This window comes from Arachis hypogaea, chromosome 19, assembly GCF_003086295.3.
Source record: "Arachis hypogaea cultivar Tifrunner chromosome 19, arahy.Tifrunner.gnm2.J5K5, whole genome shotgun sequence".
Taxonomy (NCBI): Eukaryota; Viridiplantae; Streptophyta; class Magnoliopsida; order Fabales; family Fabaceae; genus Arachis; species Arachis hypogaea.
Window position 1 is genome coordinate 125465084 of NC_092054.1, and position 22645 is coordinate 125487728.

The following is a 22645-nucleotide window of genomic DNA, read 5'->3' on the forward strand; positions in this document are numbered from 1 at the left end:
AAAGATAAATAATTTTGTTAAATGTGTTTTGATTTTTATTTTTTAGATTATTTAAATTTTGAAATGGTAAAATTAAACTATTTGATTAATTAATCTAAAAGAATAATTTTTGCCTGACATATATAAAAAAGATATTCAAATCTTTTAAAAAAATTAAATAAAAATATATTTTTTATTTTTATTAAATTATAAGGATATTTTAGTAAAATTAGTAATATAATATATATTTTTTATAAAAAAATTAGGTGCTGACGTGGAAAATAAAATCCACATGGTTTATTGTTATTTGTCCATATTTTAAATATATCGATATGTATGTATTTATTATCGTACCGTAGCAAACACAAAATTGAAATTTCCCCCAACTAATGAAAGTAAGATGTCAATTTCTCATGAATTTATTTTCTTTTCAAAATAAAAGCACTATTCTCTCTTTTAAATTTATTTTAAAAAATATCTTTATTAGAATTATATTACAATTAGCATTTAATAAATAATGCATAATTATACTAATTTAAAAAAATATCTTAATTATAATTATATAAAAAATTAAATATAAATTTATAATTCTAATTGCTATAAATATGATACTAACGTTTATAGTAGTAAACTGATATTGCAATAATTAATTTCTATAAGTATTTTTGTACTACTAAAAGCTATATATAGTGTTTCTTTATGGTTAGTGAGTCTAAATCTAAGAATCAAAGCATTTTTTTTCTAATCTGTTATTCTTCTTTGATTGGGCAATTGTTTCTAAAGAGCTTTGTAGGTCAAGTTCAAGTCACATTCCCTCCATGTTTTCTACGTTTGTCCGAAAATATTTGAAGTGGAGCATATAATGAGATTGAATTTCCTCAATTTAGGTTCAGTTTTGAAAAATTTGTGCCAACCTTGAAGATACAATTCAAAGATTGGTACTATATTTAAATTTTCTTCTCTTAAACTTTTTGTATTAAAAATAAATTTATAACATATTGTGATTTTTTTTTAGAAACTACCGACCTCTAGTGTATTAATGCAATGCCATTGAGGAGAATAAAAGTCAATTTAATTTGACAATTTTAACAAGAAGATAGTCTGAATATGTACGAATTCTAAATGTTCGATCTTATGATGTTATTTCGGTTGGTTGTTACGAGAATGACTCTAATCTATACGTATCTAAAGATTAGAATAGATTAAATATTATTTAAACAATTTAGTTTTAATATTGGTAGTTGATTAAATTAGTTTTAGAAAAATTTAAATTGTTGTCTCAATTTATATATTATGACTATTCTTTTTGAATATGTTATTTTTAAACTTTTTAATATGATTTTTTTTATTTTTAAATTTATTTTTCTTTTTGGATATATATATCACCTTTTTTTTGTATTTAAGATTAGTAATGCAATTATTAAGAGAAATATAATTCATCAATAAATTAGAATGATTAAAAGTTTAATTATATTGTGTGGACACAAGATTGATTAATTAAGATTAAGGCGTGAAAAAGAAAAAAGAGTCACAATACGTGGTTTTGTTTTCTTGCTAATATATAAAAATACGTGAAAGAAAAAAATTAAAATATCATCATTTAAAAAAAATTGTTAATCATGCATATGAAAAGAGATGGAGGAATATGCATGGATATAAAAAATAAAAAATTATTATTCGATTGTAGAATAAAAAATAATTATATATATAAAAGAACAATCATAACAAAAAAAATTAATATATGTGACTTAAATTTTTATATGTACAATTAATATATATATATATATATATATATATATATTTAAAATTATTTAACAAAATTAATATATATGTATAGATAAATAAAAATGATTATAATTTATGAAAGTTAAATATACGATGACATTAATAATAAAAAATAAAAAAATTATTGAATGATTGTAGATTCAAAAAATTAATCATGATAAAAAATAATTAATATATGCTATTTAAATATATTTACATACAATTAATATATATATATATAAAGAAGTATTTAAAATTATTTAACAAAATAAATATATTCTAAAAATAAAAAATTATTAATTAAATAATTGATATATATATATATATATTTGGAAATTAGTATAATTTATGAATATTATTACACGTATAATGGTATTAATGGAATAACAAAACCATTAAATGAATATAGGTTAAAAAAATATTTATAATTAAAAAATTAAAAAATAATTAATATATGTAACTTAATATATATGTATACTTAAATAAGAAAAGATTTAAAATTATTTAAACAAAATAAATAAATATATTCTACGAATAAAAAAACTATTGACTAATTGATTAAATATATACTGGTAGTATAAATAAAAAACCATTAAATAAAAAAGAAATAGTATGTTTTTAATTTTGGGAATAAAACGTAAATAATTATAATATAATAATTTGTTTAATTATTAATATTTATAATTGTTATTTTAAATAATAAATTTAGAAAAAAAAAGTAGATTAACAAAAATGATTAATAACTATATTAGAGTTGATACACATAACATTAGTTTAAGAAAAAATAAACGCATAACATGTTACTTTTTTATTAATCAAATTACTACAATTCAAATTAATTTCAATAAAATAATTTAAAATTATAATTTCAACCTTATCACGGACATAGTACGAATTATTGAACAATTTATTATCATATACATGGCACGAATTATTAAACAATTTCTCATATTTTTTTTTCCAAAATAAAAATACTATTTTTACTTATAATTATTATTCTTTATCAATTCTTTCATTTAAACACTAATATTATTTATTAATTTTTTTATTTTTATTTCTCATATTTATTAAAAATTCCTTTTCAATATTTTAGGTATTAATTATTGTTATTTAATTAACTTATTTTAGCTATTTACTTATTAAATTTTAGGTATTAATTATACCTCAATTATGATATTAAGACTTTAAACATAATTTTAATTTAATTTTGGACAATATATACACTACCGCAGAAGCGGAGAGTAGTGGCGGAGAAACAGCGGCTGTGGCCAAAATCGCCACATATTGGACGGATAGCTGCAGAGATGACCAGCGGTCTGGATAAATGACGCAAAACGCTCCTGGATAGCGGCTGGGCAGCGAAGACCGCAGCTAAATCAGGATATATATCGTCAACATTCCTCATCTGACCCTATATTCTTGGCGCGCACCAAAGCAGAGCAGAGGCGCGAAACACACCCACCCCCTGTGCCACAATATACCCGGCGACTACTTCCATAAACGCCGCTAGGTGAGTTTTGATTTAGTGTTCCAATTCCCCCTTTTATATCACAACCAATAATTTTTTCCCCCCAATTGTGCAGAAACCCGCGAGTTTCTTTTAGCAGCGCGCCAACCAAGAGCAAGAACAGAGCCGTGAACTTCAGCGCAGGAACCCACCCAGGTGAGGATCTTATCATAATTCATTGTGTCCATTCCCCCCTGTCATCTTATACCCTTTAATTGAGTCCCCAATTTTGCAGAAACCCCTAAAATTTTCGAGCTATTGCCTGTCATCCACGAGTCCTGAAACCATACTCTCTCAGCCATTGTGTGCAAAATCCCTGACCTTTGCTCCACTTTGCGCTTTCGTGTTGGTTGTCGAGCCGCACAGCTGTCATCAGTGCTTCTCTCACCGGGGTTGAAGTTGAGCATATCCCCCTTCACTGGTTCGTTCATCTATATTGGCCTCTTTTTCGTGTTTTCATTCTTGGTTCAGACTTTTAAACAATAATTTGTCTATATCTTCTATGTGTTGGGGTTAATTGCTGCTGTTTAGAGTTAGGGATTTGATTCATGTGACTTCATCCACTATGAGCAAGCTCAGCTGCCTAATCATTTATCTGTTGTTGTCATTACTTTAACTATTTGAACAATAGAGAGTTGATTATCTAGATAGATAATTCAGTATGATTAATTAGTGTATTACTCTATGTATGATTAGCAAGAATTGAGTATGATGAGTTAGCATATTACTCTGTCTATGATCAACAAGAATTGAGTATGGTTAATTAGCTATGTTAAAAGATTAATCTAATTAGAGTATACATACAGCTGCACATCTGTGTATGATCAGCCTGAATGAATTGATCTGTTAATATTACTATGGTTGTCTACCCCTAATAACTTACTTTTTACTATAGACTTAGTATAGACCTTGCTTGTTTAATTTAATTTATCATTTATTTAATTGACCTCAATTTCTTTGCCCTTCACGAAAGTTTCCTCTTTCTTTTTCATATTTGGTTAATACAGTTTACTGTTTCATTGCAATTGAAGACAAAATTTCAATTGAACTCAGTTATATGCTTCCTTATTGTTACTATAATTATCATTGTTATAGCATCTTCCTTCCATGGCTCAAATCCTCATAATGGTATCCCAATAATCAGCTGTGAATCCCATTATCTCTATTCTATTATTCTTGTTCCCTGCAGAAAATTAGGATTTTCAGTTAGATTTGTTGGTCAAAGTATTAACTAAGTTGTTAGTGTGTTTCTCACAAATACTAAATTTCTATTTGTGGAGTTTTATAACAAAATTCTTTAAGTCATGGAATACAAAAAAAACAGGGCTAATATATTCGATGGAGGGTTGGTGGATTGCCAAATAAAATTAGCAATGTTTATGTTTACCAAAGAATTACTTAATTTTGTTTTCTCAAATGTGATAATGTGATTCTTCTGCAGTTTATTTTTTTTTTTTTGTATTTGTAAATTCATTACTTAGTAATAATTGGTTACTTAGTTGTGATTATTTGATTATAACGTTTAATTAATTGGTGTTAGTTTTTTTTTATGAACTGTGATATTACTTCTGCAGTTTGATCTCAGTTCAAGTGAGAACATTTAAATTCCTTTTGAACCTTGAGATGTGTTTTTCAAATCTACTACTACTAGTACATTTCAACAAAGATGCATTTGATATAGTTTTACCTGGATTGGATTCTAGCAGCAACTAATTTTATTCTGTTGCATTAACAAAGTGGTTTTTTTCCAAACCTTACAATAAAAATCTATTTGGTTAACACTTATAAATCAGTACTATGATAAAACCTTTCTTTTTATTATTGTGTTTCTTAAAACTGCCTTCGTTTTTTACCTTCAACTTGGCTGATTTTTTACTAGCATGAAAAGTGATCTAATGTTGACTTTTTTTGGTATTTATTGTGCTGTCTATTTATTTTATATGTAATACTAAATGTAATCTTATAACAACTATTTCAAGGTGTTTTTTACTTATGCACACACACAGTTTTCAACATCGTGGACATGATTTTTTGGGTGGTGCTATTTTATATGAATGTTTTCTGCATGAGAAGTGTTGAACATTAGTGGTCTGTGATGTAAAAATATATTATTACGAAGTTGGCTGATATCATTAGAAGAGGTGAAATTAAACTTTGTGAAGCTGAATTTGTTATTTTATTAATTATGTATTGGTACATAGGATTTTGCTGCATATTGGTTAAAATAGCTTAGGACAAATTTAGAGTAATGCACTTGTGCCATGCTTATACAGTGCTACTCTGTTAACTCTAAGCATATAAATTTCAGATTGAAAAAGGCCAAAGGGCTAAAGTGATAGTGTCCCAATTCTTATATATAACAAGCTGCTTTATCAGTGTCTTTTTTCTTCTTTTCAATTGGCGAATAGAAGATACTGTTAGTACAATATACATCTGTGTCACGACACATGTTTGAAATGCTCATCTACATGATGCATGGGCTTCACACACAGCTTGTGCCTTTCTTTCCTCTCATCATTTACCATTTTTAAATTCCTGTACTATTGTTATCAAGTTAGTCATAAAATGGGGCTTTTCTTAAATAAGTAGTTAATTAAGAACCCATCTTTAAATACTCTTTGTTAGCTAGTAAAGAAGATTTTATTATTTTTTGTTAATTAAACAAATATTATAACTTTATGCCAATAATTTAAGGTTACGATTTAGATCTTATAATAAGTTAATTTTTTGTGACCAATTTTATTCAATAATTTTCATTGCTTTATGATTAAGATCAATGATCAATCATGTACTAGATCACATGTAGTTTCAATTAATATATAATTTTATAGGCATAACCAAACCAATTGCTTAGCTTTTCAACAAGTAAAGAACAAAAATTCTACTCTTTCTATCTCTCGCATTAACAGTTAATACCAAGAGCATATCATAAACTAATCTGTTTCCTTTTTCATGATAAATCCATTTTGACCTCCACTTTTGACTTTCAAATTCCAAACACTACCGCAGCATATAATCTTTGTATATTACATTAGTCTTGAATTTATTTTTCCACTATACATGATGCCTGTTGACAATTTGTTATGCTTATACTAATTCAAAAAATTCAGTGCTATTTTCTTTTTTCATGACTGTTTAGTTATAATTTTTTTTTCATTATTTTTTAAATCTAACTTTCATTTCTGTTTTCTTTTTTCAATTTTTAAGGAAACTTTTATTTTCTTTTCACTTTTTGGACTTGGAACCAGCAAATCTTTCACCCAGTAATTTTTTAGAAAGCACAGAATTTTGCAATGAGTAAGCCTCCTCCCCAATATCTTTCGTGTGCTACATGTTATCTGGGATGCAAGTAAATTTTATTTCTGTTTCCGTTTTGAGTTATTCCGTCGCTCCCTACATGGTTTTGATTGTAATATATTGTCGAGTTTATTACATATGGTACTCTCCCATCTCATAATTGTGATAAATTGTTATTGGTTCTCTTGACACACCCCCCATTTCTCCCTTATTTTTTATAAGTTCTATGTTTTTTTACTATTTTGTTATTTATTTCTGCTATTTCATTTATTTAGACATTGATAAGAGCTGGATTACAAAGCCACGAGGGAATGTAGAATATAGGAATGGTCTAAATAGATTCCTTGACTTTGCATTTGCCAATGCATCATCCGATGGGATGATACATTGTCCATGCCCTTTGTGTGGGTTTCGGTGTTACCAAACTAGAGAAGACGCCTACGATCATCTTTTGATGAAACCCTTTCCCCCTAACTATACCTTTTGGTTACATCACGGTGAGAGGATCGTAGATGAGAGATCCAACGGTAGGGAAGAACTAGAACCCATTGTAAATTCAGGAGATCAAATGCGTGACATGGTCCACGACGCATTCAACTTGCCAGGACTGCAAAATGAGGATGAAGACTCGATGAATGGGCATGTCGGAGACGTTGCGGAGGGGTTGCCGTACCTATCTGACGAACCTAGCCGCGAGGCTCGTGCCTTTCACGACTTGCTGGAGGATGGCGAGCAGGAGTTGTACCCGGGATGCTCAAAATTCTCGAAACTGTCTTTCTTGGTGAGGCTGTACCATATCAAGTGCATGTGCGGAGTGAGCGACAAGGCTTTCGGTTTGATTCTAGAGCTACTGGGGGATGCCTTTGAGCATGCAGGGATTCCGAAGACGTTGCACGATGCCAAGAGGATCATAAGGAAGCTCGGTATTGAGTATAAGAAGATAGATGCATGTCCAAATGACTGCATGCTGTATCAGGGCTCCGATCAAGACCTGTCTAAATGCAAACGGTGTGGAGCATCCAGGTGGAAGCAAAAGACCCGGAAGAATTCCTTATTAAGGATCAACGCCGTTGTCAAGAAGAATGGGAAACCTCTGCCGGCGAAGATTCTCCGTTACTTTCCTCTGATTCCACGGTTACAGCGATTATTCATGTCCAGCAAGACATCCGTGGACATGTTGTGGCACAAGAGAGGAACCAATACTGACGGTTCCTTGAGGCATCCCAGGGACGGCGAGGGTTGGAAAGCATTTGACAGGAGATATACTGAATTTTCTCGCGATCCGCGCAATGTTCGCTTAGCCCTGGCCAGTGATGGCTTCAATCCTTATGGAAACCTCAGTTCAAAGTACTCAATATGGCCAGTGATTCTTATTCCGTACAACCTACCCCCATGGATTTGCATGAAACAAACCAACTTCATTCTCTCTATGATTATTTCTGGTCCTAAAATGCCTGGTAATGACATAGATGTCTACCTACAGCCCCTGATCGATGAGCTGAAGCAGTTGTGGGCCGGTGTTGATACGTACGACGCGAGTGAGAGGAAAACATTCAAGATGCGAGCTGCACTGATGTGGACTATCAGTGATTTTCCTGGCTTGGGCAATTTATCTGGCTGGAATACTTACGGCGGGAGAGCTTGCCCCACGTGCAATTTGGATGCCGAGACTATGCGACTCACCTTCAGTCAAAAATGGTGTTATATGGGTCATCGTCGCTTCTTGAATCGCGATCACAGATACAGACAGGATCGGAGTAGATTCGATGGCAAGGTAGAGGATAGATCCCCACCTACCAAATTGACTGGTAGGGATGTCCTGAGACAATTGGAGGGTGTTCCCGTCTCACAAGGCAAGGTGCAAGTGGTGGGTGGTAAAAGAAGGCGCGGACAGCAGACCGTGGTGCAAGACGAGTCTCCCTGGAAAAAGAGGAGTGTATTTTTTGACCTGCCGTACTGGGAGAACAACGAATTACGTCACAACCTTGACGTGATGCACATAGAGAAGAATGTATGCGACAACATTGTTTTCACCATGTTGAACGAGAGCGGTAAGTCCAAAGACCACCTAAAAGCTCGAAAAGATCTCCAGTTGATGGGCATCCGGCAGGATATGTGGCCACTTGAAGGTGGAAAGTATCCCGCTGCAGTATTTACCATGCGGAATCCAGAGAAGGATGTCTTTCTTAGGACAATCAAGAATGTGGTCTTTCCAGACGGATACTCTAGTAACATCTCTCGCTGTGTTGATTTAAAACAGCGCAAGTTATTCGGCTTGAAGAGTCATGACTGCCATATTCTAATGGAACATTTACTGCCAATTGCGTCAAAACACGTGTTGCCCACCCCAGTGTCCGCCGTCTTGGCTGAGTTATCAGCCTTTTTCCGACTAATATGCAGTAAATCCATAGATCCTCAACAACTTCCTCTCCTTCAGGATCGTGTGGTCCATACTTTGTGCCACATGGAGATGATATTTCCACCTTCCTTCTTTACAGTTATGGTTCATCTAACTGTGCACTTGGTCGAGGAGGTACGTCTCGGTGGCCCAGTGCATTATCGGTGGATGTACCCAATTGAGAGGTATTGATCTACTTAAGGTTTCTCGACCTGTTTTATTAGGACAGCTGTCATCTAGTAATTTATATGTTATGTTCTCAAAGGTACCTATGTCGTCTCAAGCAGTACGTGCGTAACAGGGCACAACCGGAAGGATCGATTGCAGAGGGCTACTTATCCGAGGAGATTCTCACATTCTGTTCGAGATACCTAGATAACGTCGAGACTAGGATCAACCGACCGACGCGCGTTGATGACCGGCCGACCGATGCTCCGCCGTGCGAGATTGCCAATATGTTCCCAGAGGTTGGAAAGGCGGTCGGGGCAGCTTCATTTTTTACTCTAACAGCAACCGAAAAGCATCAAGCACATCGTCATGTACTGGTCAATTGCATTGCTGTAGAGAAATTCTTGGAGTAAGTACAGAGACTGAGTTCTAAAATTATACAGTGAGCCAACTTGGTATTGGTAGTACTAAACTTGAACAAACTTTTTGTATGCACAGTGAGTACAGAGCCATGACAAAGAGAAAACTGTGAAGTAAAACACGGTCCCAGTCTCAGGTAGATAGTGCTGTGCACAGAGGATTTTCCAACTGGTTTAGACATCAGGTAATCTTTAATATCTCAGGATCCTACTACCATTCGATGCCATCTTGCCTCTAATTGTTCAATGCCAGGTCCCATTTGGAAGCACCAATCATTCGAATGAGTTGCAGTGGCTCGCCTGCGGTCCCCTTGCTCAGGCCAAACGCTATCAGGCTTACAACGTCAATGGATTTAAATTTAGAACCATGTCGAGGGAGGAAGGGATGAAAACACAGAATAGCGGGGTTTATGTCACTTCAGATACTAGAAGTTATGCAAGTAAACGGGATGCCAATGTTGCTGTTGGCGGGGTCTCGTATTACGGCAAATTAGTAGACATCATCGAAATAAATTACAGTGGTCAATTCACTGTAGTCTTGTTCAAGTGTCTTTGGGCAGACACCACGTCAGGCAGAGGCATCCGGCAAGACGTTTTGGGCCACACCTGTGTCAATTTTGCCACTCCGATTCACACCGGTGATCGAGAAGACGATGAGCCGTATATATTGGCATCTGAGGCGCGTCTTGTGTTCTACGTGGAGGATATGGTGGAGAATGGATGGAGTGTAGTAGTCCATGTGAAGCCAAGAGATTTGTTTGACATGGGCGAAGAATATGAATATTGTGAGGTAGACCTTAATCCACAGTCCTGTATGACTAGCTTGCCTGAATTTGATGTCGAAGGCCTGCGGTTGACAAGAGACGGTGATTTAGAGGAGTCCACTAGTGAAAGGGTTGAAGATTGTGATGAGGCCGCCGATTCCTAAAACATTGTTCTCCATCATGCATGTATCTCATATTCATTGGAGTTCTGGATATATACTACTATCATGATTCACCTACGATAGATATTGGATTGTATTTTAGTCATATCAATAGACAATAGGTTGATTTTATAGAGTTATTTGAGATTTTTTAAAACTTATCCTCTCATATAAAGCTCTTTTATTTAACTAGGTCTTCACAATGCTGTTCTCTCTCCTTCAAGACTTCTTATAATCACATTTTTATATTGTTCTTGTACATTCTTTCTATTTTTGGTGGACTATCAGGGAAATTGGAGAGCAGAGACTTCTTTCTCATTACCAGAAGCCATTTGTTCGCAGAGAAGATGATAGATGCGTCTCCATTCTCTTCGTTGGACCATGCAACCTCCTTTGCAAGGCAGTTGTGGTTCAAAGAGTCCTGTATACAATCATGGTTGGATGCGTTCTCTGGACATAGTCACCTTTATCGAGCCATTAGTCATGCGCCGGGTTCAATGATGAGGGTTTGTTTGCTGTTGCCCAGTTTCATTTTTTAAACCCTTTTCTTATTCGTGGAAAGAAACCATATTCATGTGGTTATTCTAAAATTTTAGGAAATGCTTCAATGGGACCGAAAATACCGGGCTAAATTTGGGTTTGAGTTTAGAACAAGTACGGAAACGTGGTGCTCACAGGAAATACTTGACGAGGTGAAGGTAAATATTCATGTTTTACTTTTCTTTGCCTTGGCATGATGTGCACCTGCTCAAGTTGGGTTTCATGTTCTACTTACTGCTCAATGTTTTATAATAAGAAAAAGTGAAATTTCTTTTTTTTCTAGCTGCAGTACTTATACATTTTGAGTTATGCTTCTTTGTGCAGTCACGCTATGAGAACACTCTTGTTGTTGAATTGGATATTGCAGCACGGGAGGAATTCAAACTCATAGCACATGGTCTTGAGCGACTATGGGATAGTAAGAAAGACTCGGATTTTGTAATGTTTATATGATCTGTTTCTATCTAATCCACTATAAGCTTGACAAATCTAATTAAGAATTATTTAATTAACACATACATGAATTCAGACTTATATATATATTATCACTCTAACTAATTTCATGTACATATAAGATTTTATCGTTTTTATATCAATTCTAAAGGTGCCAGGCCTAGTTGAGTTGCATAGAGTCTCAATCCCAATCTGCAGCTTATTTGAAGTAGGGGTCACCCCTTGGCTTCACTAATTGTAATCCCAATGTTGTCTGATTAAAGAAGCAATTGATTCTAAATGTTAAGCCTTTTGATTAGTCAATTCACACACTAATTCATCCTAATCCGAGCTTGTTTGGCTACGTTGCACCTCTCAGGAATGTCTCGAGACAATATACAAAAGGAATCTGAAGACCTGGTGGAGGTGGTTCCAGATTCATTGGAAGGAGAGAATGTTGTCTCCTCCGATATCTCTGAGGGCGAAGATTCTGCTGGACGAACGGCTTCGATGCTGTCCTACGACCTCAATAGAACACCCGAAGAGAATGAATATCCTTATAGTGGAATGTCTCCCGAGAAGAAGAATGCGTGGCACTTGGCTATGTGGGCAACAAGATACTTGAATCCTTAAGGGGAAAGCTTTGGTTTAGGTGAAGAACTTCGAGGCCGGTTGCATATGATAGCCGAGACAAAACTATGCAATATTAATTAAGGAGAATATATTTTCATCTATGATTTTTCATGCCACTGTCTGATATTTAATTTTTTATGTAGTTCTTGTTTTAAAGATTTTACTATTTGGTTAATTTACTATACATGCACTATTACAATATCATGAAATATGGATGACTCATTGCTAATAAGTATGTTAGTAATACTTATCAGATATATACTTATTAAACTTGCTCACGACAATTGACACTTTCTTTGTTCAATAATTATATGGACAATATAAATCTAACATACTCATTGTCAGGTTTCGTATAAATATATTGAAATACTCAAACTTTATCTATTGTTATCATTTTAGCCAATTTTTTACGTTAATACAAAGAGAAACAAAAAAAAAAAAAGAATTAGAGTGTTAAATGCACTTGGCTATTTTGGAGATTTTAAGAAGAATAAAAGTAAATATATGAAGGAACTTAAAGTGATGATTTTGAGTTTTTTCTTTTTAAGTTGTTACTGCTTCTAGATATATTTCCCTGTTAACAATAAAATCCAGGAGTTAGCCTAAATAACATGCACTTATTTCGAAAGAAAATTTTCACATGAACATTTTAACCACATATATATGAATCAAAATATTCTTCTATACAAATCCACAAAGTATTGATCTCAGCAAACACAGTCATAGCCAGTAGACCAAGTTTGGGTATTTCTTTGGTGGTGCTGCCTGTTTCAATGAATTTTGATTTCTATAGAAATGGACAAAAGAAGATATAATAGTTTTCGTAATTAAGTTAGTCTAAAAATATTATGATAGGGTATTTAAAAAATTAGAAAGGAGCAAGGTTGATTAGGCTTATTGTGGGTGGCAGAGGAGGTAAGAGAAATCGAAGTGGAGGGATTAAAAGTAGTTGCAAAAGCAGAGAGGCCAACATTATAAGCTTCTTGTTTTAATCGGGTTTACCGACTCCATAGCAACATCTTTCAGAAGCTGCACCTGGCTTCAACTCTTCATAGCACAATGCAACCAAATAAGCCTCCAATCTCATCCTTCGGTTCGATGGTGTTCCCTCATTTTCCATTTGGCTCACAAATAAGTTCCTATTGTATGTTGGTGCAGCCTGCAATGTTGCTTCTGCAACATCAATGTCCCCCTCTGAAGGCCACCCTCTTTTTGGAACCCTAATTTCAATATCATTGAACACTAAGTTTGCAATTTCAAAGGGCGACTGCATCTACCTGAGCATATAGCATCTTGTTGGGTATTTCTATTTTGTTATATTTTACCTAATGGGATTTCATTTGGGCTGTTTTTGTATGCAAAGAAAGGGTATGCATTGAAAGAAAATGGTGAATTTGTTTTCGATGAGAACCTATAGAATTGTTTCATGGTTTCATTTATGTCGTTCTTGAAGGTGCCAGCTGAAGGAGGGTATGATTCTTGAAGAACTGCAAGGGAGCTTGGTGACGCGACTTGGATGTTCGATGAAAGGCCAAGCTGAGAGTCATGCATGTTGGATGTTGATCACTGCTGGAACAAGGTGATAAAACATTGTTGTAATTTCATCTATGTAAACTTCGTTGCCTACTTGGATTCCTATGATTTTTGTGTCTGGTAGGTAGGGTTCGATGTTGTTGCTCTCCCATTAGAAGTGCTTGTTCAATATGGCATTAGAAGTGCTTGTTTTTGTATGGATGAATTTCACTTCACTTAGATTGCGGTCTAGAATCACATAACAGTGACAGTTATGGCCTGTTCTCTATGATTTCTGCATTCTAGGGCAGTTTCAATTTCATTTCAATACAAATCAAACTTCTTTGCCCTTTTTTCCTTTGATTGATATCAAAGTTGGTGAAGCTAAAAAATTCATGAGACATGCAAAAACAACAACAAAACATGCATAGAGAGAGCAGGGAAATACAGGGAGATAGATAGATAGATAGATAGATAGATAGATAGGTATGGAGGTTTGGTTTGCCTTAGCAGCAAGGGCTCGTCAAAGTTACTCGTATTTGGATAATTGGGTAGTCCTTGTGTTTATATTTTGATCAATATTATGATATTAATTTTCAGATAATTTATTTATCTAATTATGTATGAAATATGGCATTTATAGTTATGCAGTAATACAAGTTTGAATGAGTGAGCTATTAGATAGGGATGCTATATTAATTGGTACAATAAGAATACATTTTTGATATATTCGATACGAGAATAATATCCCCTTTTTAATAGTAATAGAGGTCACTATAATTTATATTTATCTGAAAATTATATCTTGAAAAAGATGTGACAACTAATTTTTGGTTCAGATATAAAAAACCCCTATATTATCATTCCTATGTTTATATATACATTAACACTCCCCGATACTTGTACTTAAGGCGGTGTGCAGGTGTGAATTAATAAGGACATGCCTTTGTTACACATGGCTGTTTTTATTATTATTATTATTATTATTATTATTATTATTATTATAAAAGAGTGGGAACCCAATTTTTCATACTAACAAATTGCTAAAGCCAAATTTGAGATGAAATAAGGAACGGCGCCCAAATTCTTATTCTCCCTTGCGAGACTCCATTTGAACCTACCTCCAGCGGTGTCTCACATAGTCCCAAGCAGTCGAAGCCCCCTCCTGACGAAGGCCTGAAACCTATTGCTTCTCTCGTCTATCGCAACCCTTCCACTTCAAAGCACTGCTGTCTCGCTTTCTCTTCTCAGGTAAGGGTCCGTCCTCTAATTATTTCTTGTGTATTTTGACCGAAGCATGAGTTTACCTGGACATGGCAACATGCATGGCTGATATAATTTGCTCATAGATGACCCAGGGGTATAGTTCATGAACCTGCATTGTCATAGGAGCATGTTGCTAAAAATTCTTCTGTTTTTGGAAACCTCGTAATTCTGCCGATGACGTAGAAATAAAAATAACATGGATTAAAAAACAAGTATTGGATCTCATGAGCTGCTTGAGATTATGAATCCGAGATAACAACTATGGACCATGACTATTCATATTCCTTTTTGTGTGCTTGTTGGTGTCAGGATTGTAAGATGGCCCGGAAAGGTCGATTCACGAAAAAATCAAAGTTTGGACCAGGGTTTCAGCAACCTCAAACGGAAGCGAATGCGACGTCGGACCCCCACCATGATGGCTCTCAAATTCACCCGAACAGTGGGGATAGTGTCCCTGCAAGCGGTGATTTGGTTTCCGCTACTTCACGCCCTTTCCGTCCCCCGCGAAGTGAACCAGGGCCTGCTCCACAGATGAGCACAAACAGTGTCCGGAACTCGCTGCCAGGCCATCTAAACTTGGACGCTAATGCAAATGAGGAAACCCTTCCTGATGAAGAAGTTGACGACCTTCATGATGCTTCTGGAGCTCAGAGCCGCAGAGGACGCAAGACTACAGAGTTTTGGGCGGTTAAGACCATCGGTATGGTATTTAATTATTTTTTCTTTCATCAACATGACTTAGGCTCCATCCATTATTAACTTACAATATACTCTAATTCGGTCATTCCAAAATATATTATGTGAGCTATCAAAATATTTTAAAAATATTCTGAATTATTACCCTAATTTAATTTTTGCCTCCCACATTTAAAATTAATTTTAAGTTTGTCATTGTACTTAGTTTTTTACAATAAAAGTCAATCAGTTTTTGTTAAATTTTTTTCAAGTGCTGCAATTCTGTACCAATTTAAACATGTTTTATGCTGGTCTGATCCATCATGCTTCCTTTGCTAGGCGCACAATAAGGTATTATGTTGAAATTATTATGTTATATAATAAATTTCTGACATGCTGTTTACAACGTAAATGTTATGTTTGGCTTATAGATTCTGACGGCACAATCAAGCCGGCAAAATTAAGCGTGAGGGAGGCTATGGAACGGCCTAACGGTAGGAAGATTGTGCTCAGGTTCAACAATGCAAAGCAAGCTATTGGGGACGAAGCTGGACTGTTGAGTGGCATGCTTGGTCTGCTGGGATCTGATTTTGGAAAATTTCCCATCTGTAGAACAAGTTGGCGTGAGATTACTACGAAAGACAAGGTCTATAACGAATGTGTCAAGGTAAAAGTTTATACCCCGGGTAAATTAAATCTGCTTATTTTTACAATTATTGATTATTATTATTATTATCTGTGTAGCAAATATTCCACTTTGATGAAGACAGCGAAGGAATTATAAAGAAAAATATTTTGAAAAGTATGGGGAAGTCTTGGAAGGAAACAAGGCTGAGGTTGTATGACCGTTTTTATGAGCCAACATTCACGACTGAACAAAATCTTGAGAATCGACCGCCGGGAATTGATCGAGAGCATTGGAGATGGTACCTTGACTATCGCGCCAAACCTGAGACGAAGGTAATATACTGTATCGTTGTTACACAAGAATACCAATTATGTTGCATTGAGTCCTTTTCTATCATATTCTAATCGCCCTTTGTCTCGGATGGACCAATAGGAGAAGTGCAAGAAAAACGCGGTCAATCGATCAAAACAACAATATACTCACACTGGCGGCTCGAAAAGTTTCGCACGGCGGATGGAAGAAGAGGTACTCTACTTGTTTTATTTAGTTATTGAACTATCTCTATGATTTAATTTTTATTGATTTTGTGAAAAATTTCAATGCAAAAACTTTGTTGTTACAGTCGGAAGAACAAGGAAGGATAGTCGGTAGAGGGGAGTTGTGGATCAAGGTGCACAAGAAAAAGGATGGCTCATATATCAATGATGAAGCGAGAGCAATTGGTGTAAGTACTACTCGTTAATTGCAGCCTATATTTTTAATAATTTCTTTAATTTATAACGACTAAGATATTTGAGAACTAATTTAAAAAAATAAGTGATCTTTCAAAAACAAATTTGACTATTAACTCAATCTTTTATTCCATGTCTGGCGGTATCCAATTATTTACATTACATATATCTAAAGTATTAAGGATATGAATAAGTGCAGACAATAGTTAGTTGGGCACACGTGCTTATTATTACCATGCATTACATCCATGTCAGGTTGAAATTAAATATCTTCGAAGCAAAAATATTTGTGTGTGATTTATTAACGGGTGTACTTATAGTATATTTATAATTAAGGTGATCTCTTTAAATTTCAATATTGAGAGCCGATGTGTTTGACTGGGTGTGCGAGGAGTTTTGGTGGATGACACGGGAGTCTACCACCATATATGAGTCTGGTCTTTAGTTAATTAGTAGTCTTGCTTGAACAAATAAAATAATAATTTAACTGACTATATTATCTTAATCTACTAGAATTTTTATTACTATAGCCACTTTCTATTTTTCTACGTAGAACCTACGGAAACCACTGGTGCTTCTCTGATCCACTATCATTAGCTTTACTTTGCATTTCATTTACTATCAGAAATCAATTTTAATTTTTCGATTGTTTGTTATTTTTGTTTTCATTCGCCTTTGGATTTTTTATTGATTGGGAGTTATGTGTAATCCTAAATTTTTTTGCTGCTATATTTGTGTGTTTTTTATCATGATGTAAGTGATAAGTTAGTTGAGGAGATTGCTAATTTGTGTATGTAGGAAAGAATTGAGGAGATCGAGCAACATGATGAGTCTTCTAGAATGTTGTCTCAGAATGATTCCATTGCTCAGGTTTTCGGAAAAGAGAAACCGGGCAGAGTACGTGGTGTGGGTTCTGGACCGACTCCTAGCCAACTCTTCGGTCCGAATTCACATGCATCTGGCAACGGAGTCCAACAAGAGGAGACTCAGAGGAAGCTGCTTGAACTGCAGGCAGAGCTAGAAGGCGAGAAGTTGAAGAGAAAGGCGATCGAGGATGAGGCAGCATCAGATAAGAAAAAGTTGAAGGCGATGGAGAGTGCTCTAATTTATCTGTTTCAACGGCAGGGTGAGGAGCTTCCCCCAGAAATCGCTGCAGGGATGAGTTTCGTGGAATGATAGAGTGAAAATAGAATATTAGGATTTTACCTTATTTTGCATTGAAGCAAACATTTTATTGAATTAGACTGAGCAACTCTACAGAATAGATTTATTTACTTCGTATTTTGATGGATAAATAACTTTGTTTTGCTTATATAGTCAATTTTGTTTTTGCTACAAGTTTAGCTTCTATTTTTGTTGAAAATACTCACTTTTAAAATAATAATAAATATAAAAAGAATTAAAAAAATTCCATAATACTTTAAATAAATTGGACAGGTTTTTTTAAAAGACCGAAATTTCTTTTTTTTTTCTTAAATTGGCGGCGGTTTTACACCGCCTCTGTTTGGATTTAGAGAGTGTAGAAACTTCTAGATTTGGCGGCGGTTTGCAACCGCCGGTAACATTGAGTAAAACTAATGTCCTATATAGCGGCGGTTTTATAAAATGCCCTTAAATTGGTTTCAACTTGGACATATCGTGCTAACTTGCGGCGGTTCGAAAACCGCCGGTAAATATGAAGTAAATCATGTCAGAGTCATTTGGCGGCGGTTTTATATTGTGTGCCGCAAAAATTTGATTTTGCGGCGGTTATACCGGCGGTTTGTGAAAATCGCCGCCAAACGCAATCCCGGCGCCCATATCCATGGCGATCCTATTAACCGCCGGCATTTGATTTTGCGGCGGTTTGAAACCGCCGCTAATCAAGAAAAAAACCGCCGCCAATTCCCGCCTCTCTTGTAGTGATATATATATATATATATATATATATATATATATTTCTTTTTAGTTTATTATTTTTCTATCACATGACATATTTATTATTATATTTTAAATTTAGAGTTTTCTTGATCTAACTATTAGTATTATTAGTAAATTTTTAAAATTATTGACATATTGTTAGTATATATAATAAGTAATAGTAAATTTCCTTTCATGTTTATCATTTTAAAAATTTATAATTTACACATAGTCTTTATTCTATTTTTTTTCATATCTAATGACTATTGACTACGATCCTATCAATAGTATCACCTATAGTAGATTATACAAAGAGAAAGTATGGAAAATAAAGACAAGAATTATAAGGTTATAGAAAGTCCCATTCAAGTTTGACAAGAGTAAGACGATTTACATAGAAATAGTTCTAATAGATGATAAGATTAGTTGATTCATTTACTAAATTTTTTCTAATAATGTTAAGTTCAATTTATAAATAGAGTTTAATTTTGACGCACTGACAATGTAAAGCATTTTACACAGTCGTGCAATCACATCCGTTTTTTTGGATGACCATTCACACGGTCAATGTGAAAGGTATTTATTTTTATTGATGTGTCATTACGTAATTGGATGCACGTGTAAAACTACTTTACACTGTCAGTGCATCAAAATTAAATTCTTATAAATATTTGTAGTTCATATTTTAAGTTAATTTTATAAGTACACCATTTCATAAGTCAAAGACAATTTTTTTAATAGCTTTGTAAATGCTAATAGCTTTTATATTTAATTTATTTTGTAATGCGATAAAATTCATTGTTCAATAAAAAATTATTTGACAAAAATATTTGAGAATGAATTGGTAGAAAGAAAGGTCTATGTCTTCTCAAATTTTGAGATTGAGAAATCAAGCAAAATATATCTTCTGACTGTACATAGGGGAGGCAATGGGTAGGGTGGGGGGTAGGATTTGGATCCAACCCTAACCCTACCCACGTGTTGAGAATATCCCAACCCTAACCCTACCCGCTTTTAACCCGCGGGTACTCGACTCTACCCGCGGGTTACAAAAAATATACAACATTATTATATAACTTGATGATAATTTAAAATAGAACTGATTTTTATGTAAAAAAAATATATTAAATTATCTATTAATGATTTTCTTTTAGTGGTTAAGGATCTTTTGCATTTAGTGAAAGGTCTTTGATTCAACATCCACTTAAAACATATTTTTATATAAGTATATAACATAAACATATATATAGAGTGCGGGTTGGTCGGATACGGCTCAACTCGTACCCTACCCGACCCTTACGAGAACCCTACCCGCACCCTACCTTACCCGCTGCGGATCGGGTTGGCAACCCTACCCGATCAGGTGGGGTCGGGTTGGGTACCCGCGGGTGGGGTACATATTGCCACTCCTAACTGTACACACGTGCAAAATATCTGTTAAGATGTGTCACGTATAGTACATAAGGTCGATGATCGTAAAATTCCGGATAATCATTTTAATTTGCTTGCCCATGTTGATATATTGAAACAAACAAATGAACGATTCTACTTATTTGGTACGTAATTAATTTATATTAACCCACGCAAAATTATTTTTCTTTTGATTTTAAATTTTGCCAAAAAATTGTATAATAGCATCATTTTATTGATAACAAAAATTTTAACAGTTTATTTATGAAAATATTTGAAATTGTATTGTGACTTTTTTTAAAGGTATATCATTTTATTAATATACTATTGTTAGTTTTATCGTTTAACATAAAATAAATCAGTAAATTCTCTTTATTTTATACACGTACGAAGTTATAATTTATTATATTATTCACTCATTTGTCCTTAATTTGGTACTTTTAATTCAATTTTTTTTGTTCAGTTAGATGTTATTGGATTCTTGACTAGAAAAGAAAAACTTATATCATGGTCAAAAATAGAGAGAAGTGACCCGTACATTGTGATTGATCTTCATGATTTGCAGTATGTAAAATTTTAATATAAATATTTCTTTGGTAATAATTATGTGTTGTAGTGCAAAATTTTTTTTTATGTATTACTGCTTACTTTCTTAATTCTCACTTTCATTCAAAATGAGGAAAAAAAAATAAGATGTACACTATGAAATTAATTTATAATCCAATTACTTAATCATCTATGTGATCACCAAACAACCAAATACATAATTTATTCTCTAATTTATAAATTTTAACAAAGACATTAGTAAACATATTGGTTTTGTATTTATTTGTATATTTTATTTGTTTATATTATATTTGTAATTATATTATATCTATTTTTATCAATATATATATATTTTTTAAAAATACCGTTAGTGTTAACACATGGTGTATGAAATAAATTAAATGATAAAAATATGTAATTATTTTTTTGTTCAGTTTAGACTTGTAATATCAATATATTAATAGTAAAATGGAGAAAAAATGTAATATTTATATCAAAGAAATTTTTTTAAATCATAATTGTAATTTATGATTGAAATCATAATTGTAATTTATGATTGAAATCATAATTTAAATATTTTAAACGGGATAATTTCATTTAGAGAATTCATAATTCAAACATAAATTTTATACACTTAATAGTTACATTCGAGTTAATATATTTAATATTATATTTTAAAAAATACGAACAATATACATTATATTATTTATTTATTAATTAAATTATTATAATTTAAATTAATTTTATCACGTGCATGACACAGATTATTATACTTGTTAACAAAAAAAAATGAATAATTTTACATTATTAAATGAAATTTAAACCATTAAAATATCAATAATACTTAATTAAAAATTACAAATTATAAAATTTATTGATTTTCTAATATTTCTCATCGAAATATTTTAAAATATATCTATAATATTTTAATAATTTTTAACTATTAATTTTAATTATATATATTATATATATTTTTTATAATTAAAATTAACGATTAAAAATTACTAAAATACCAATGTATCCATACATTTGAAAGTTTTCCCTGAATATTATGGATAAGTACAATAGAGTAGAACTTAGCTTCATTATTCAAAGTGGAAACTACTTCCCCTTAATTGTTGTGCTGCGCATCGGTTCAAATTAAAAACTAATATACTTCAAATTAAACTAATATTTCAGTTTTCTGATAGTATTTTAGAAAATTGTTAAAGGAATAACATTTTTTAGTAGTCAATATTTTATTTTTATCTTAAAAAAACTTAGGATTTAACTTTTAAAATTTAATATAAAAATAATTTTATTGACTAAATATTGATAAAAAAATAACAAATTTTATTAATTATATAACATTGCTCAATATTTTATTATATACATGCATGTAAGTTTGTTTATTTTATTAAATTGTGCTTATACATATAATAAAGTCAAATAAATATATCGTATTCTTCGCTTAAGAATAAGTCAATCTAAATCCAAATCTCCATTAATACACATGTTCGGTACGTAAAATCATCCGGGTAAAATCGTATTATTGCAAACCTAAGACATACGGAGAAAGTGATAGGAAGCTTTGGTTTATGTATACGTTATGAAAGAGACGTAGAGGTATAGATACAAATTAGAGTAATTTAATAATTAGATCTTTAAAGATTTTAATTTTAAATTAATTAGTTATTAAAAGAAAAAAAATACTAATTAAGTCCTTCACAATAATAAACAGTAGACATACAAAATATAGTTGCTCATATATTTCATTATCTACCGTAGTACATGTTTTATTTCTCATATATTTCATTATCTACCGTAGTATATTCACCAACTGCTCTTTATTTATAACAAATTCTACTAAAATTAGTAAAATTTTACTTTAAAAATTGTTATTTACATGACAATCTTTTATGAATAAACACGTTACA

The 22645-nt window shown here is 32.8% G+C and overlaps 3 protein-coding genes across 5 annotated transcripts; all 3 read left to right on the forward strand.

The window, feature by feature from the left end:
- Nucleotides 1–2989: 2989 nt before the first annotated feature.
- Nucleotides 2990–12294, forward strand: LOC112778700 (uric acid degradation bifunctional protein TTL-like). The gene is made up of 7 exons (XM_029295504.2): nucleotides 2990–3253; nucleotides 3327–3406; nucleotides 3486–3671; nucleotides 10746–10963; nucleotides 11054–11155; nucleotides 11322–11415; nucleotides 11809–12294. The coding sequence occupies exons 4-7, from the start codon at nucleotides 10805–10807 to the stop codon at nucleotides 12060–12062; spliced, it is 609 nt and encodes a 202-aa protein (XP_029151337.1). The 5' UTR covers nucleotides 2990–3253; nucleotides 3327–3406; nucleotides 3486–3671; nucleotides 10746–10804; the 3' UTR covers nucleotides 12063–12294.
- On the forward strand, nucleotides 6927–10460 carry LOC112775684 (uncharacterized). The gene is made up of 3 exons (XM_072228503.1): nucleotides 6927–9130; nucleotides 9211–9522; nucleotides 9737–10460. The coding sequence occupies exons 1-3, from the start codon at nucleotides 6927–6929 to the stop codon at nucleotides 10458–10460; spliced, it is 3240 nt and encodes a 1079-aa protein (XP_072084604.1).
- A 622-nt stretch (nucleotides 12295–12916) lies between the features above and the next one.
- On the forward strand, nucleotides 12917–18212 carry LOC112775685 (uncharacterized). Of its 3 annotated transcripts, none has more exons than XM_072227557.1 (9): nucleotides 12917–13362; nucleotides 13516–13641; nucleotides 14624–14825; nucleotides 15150–15540; nucleotides 15947–16182; nucleotides 16260–16475; nucleotides 16576–16668; nucleotides 16766–16867; nucleotides 17673–18212. In XM_072227557.1, exons 4-9 carry the CDS (start codon nucleotides 15159–15161, stop codon nucleotides 18048–18050), a joined length of 1407 nt encoding a protein of 468 aa, XP_072083658.1. In that variant the 5' UTR covers nucleotides 12917–13362; nucleotides 13516–13641; nucleotides 14624–14825; nucleotides 15150–15158; the 3' UTR covers nucleotides 18051–18212. The 3 variants fall into 3 exon arrangements, with proteins under 3 accessions (XP_072083658.1, XP_072083656.1, XP_072083657.1); XM_072227555.1 differs by having other exon boundaries at nucleotides 12953–13362; nucleotides 14645–14825; XM_072227556.1 differs by having other exon boundaries at nucleotides 13292–13430; nucleotides 14645–14825.
- The last annotated feature ends 4433 nt before the right edge of the window (nucleotides 18213–22645 follow it).

Excerpts from the sequence above, each read along its gene's own strand:
- LOC112775684 (XM_072228503.1), top strand. The coding sequence starts at position 6,927 with ATGATACATTGTCCATGCCCTTTGTGTGGGTTTCGGTGTTACCAAACT. Across the intron at positions 9,131-9,210 it reads TGGATGTACCCAATTGAGAG|GTACCTATGTCGTCTCAAGC; the intron begins GTATTGATCTAC and ends ATGTTCTCAAAG. Across the intron at positions 9,523-9,736 it reads GCTGTAGAGAAATTCTTGGA|GATCCTACTACCATTCGATG; the intron begins GTAAGTACAGAG and ends TTAATATCTCAG.
- LOC112778700 (XM_029295504.2), top strand. The coding sequence starts at position 10,805 with ATGATAGATGCGTCTCCATTCTCTTCGTTGGACCATGCAACCTCCTTT. Across the intron at positions 11,156-11,321 it reads AAATACTTGACGAGGTGAAG|TCACGCTATGAGAACACTCT; the intron begins GTAAATATTCAT and ends TTCTTTGTGCAG. Across the intron at positions 11,416-11,808 it reads TCTTGAGCGACTATGGGATA|GAATGTCTCGAGACAATATA; the intron begins GTAAGAAAGACT and ends TGCACCTCTCAG.
- LOC112775685 (XM_072227555.1), top strand. The coding sequence starts at position 13,535 with ATGATTCTTGAAGAACTGCAAGGGAGCTTGGTGACGCGACTTGGATGT. Across the intron at positions 16,183-16,259 it reads TCTATAACGAATGTGTCAAG|CAAATATTCCACTTTGATGA; the intron begins GTAAAAGTTTAT and ends TTATCTGTGTAG. Across the intron at positions 16,669-16,765 it reads CACGGCGGATGGAAGAAGAG|TCGGAAGAACAAGGAAGGAT; the intron begins GTACTCTACTTG and ends TTGTTGTTACAG.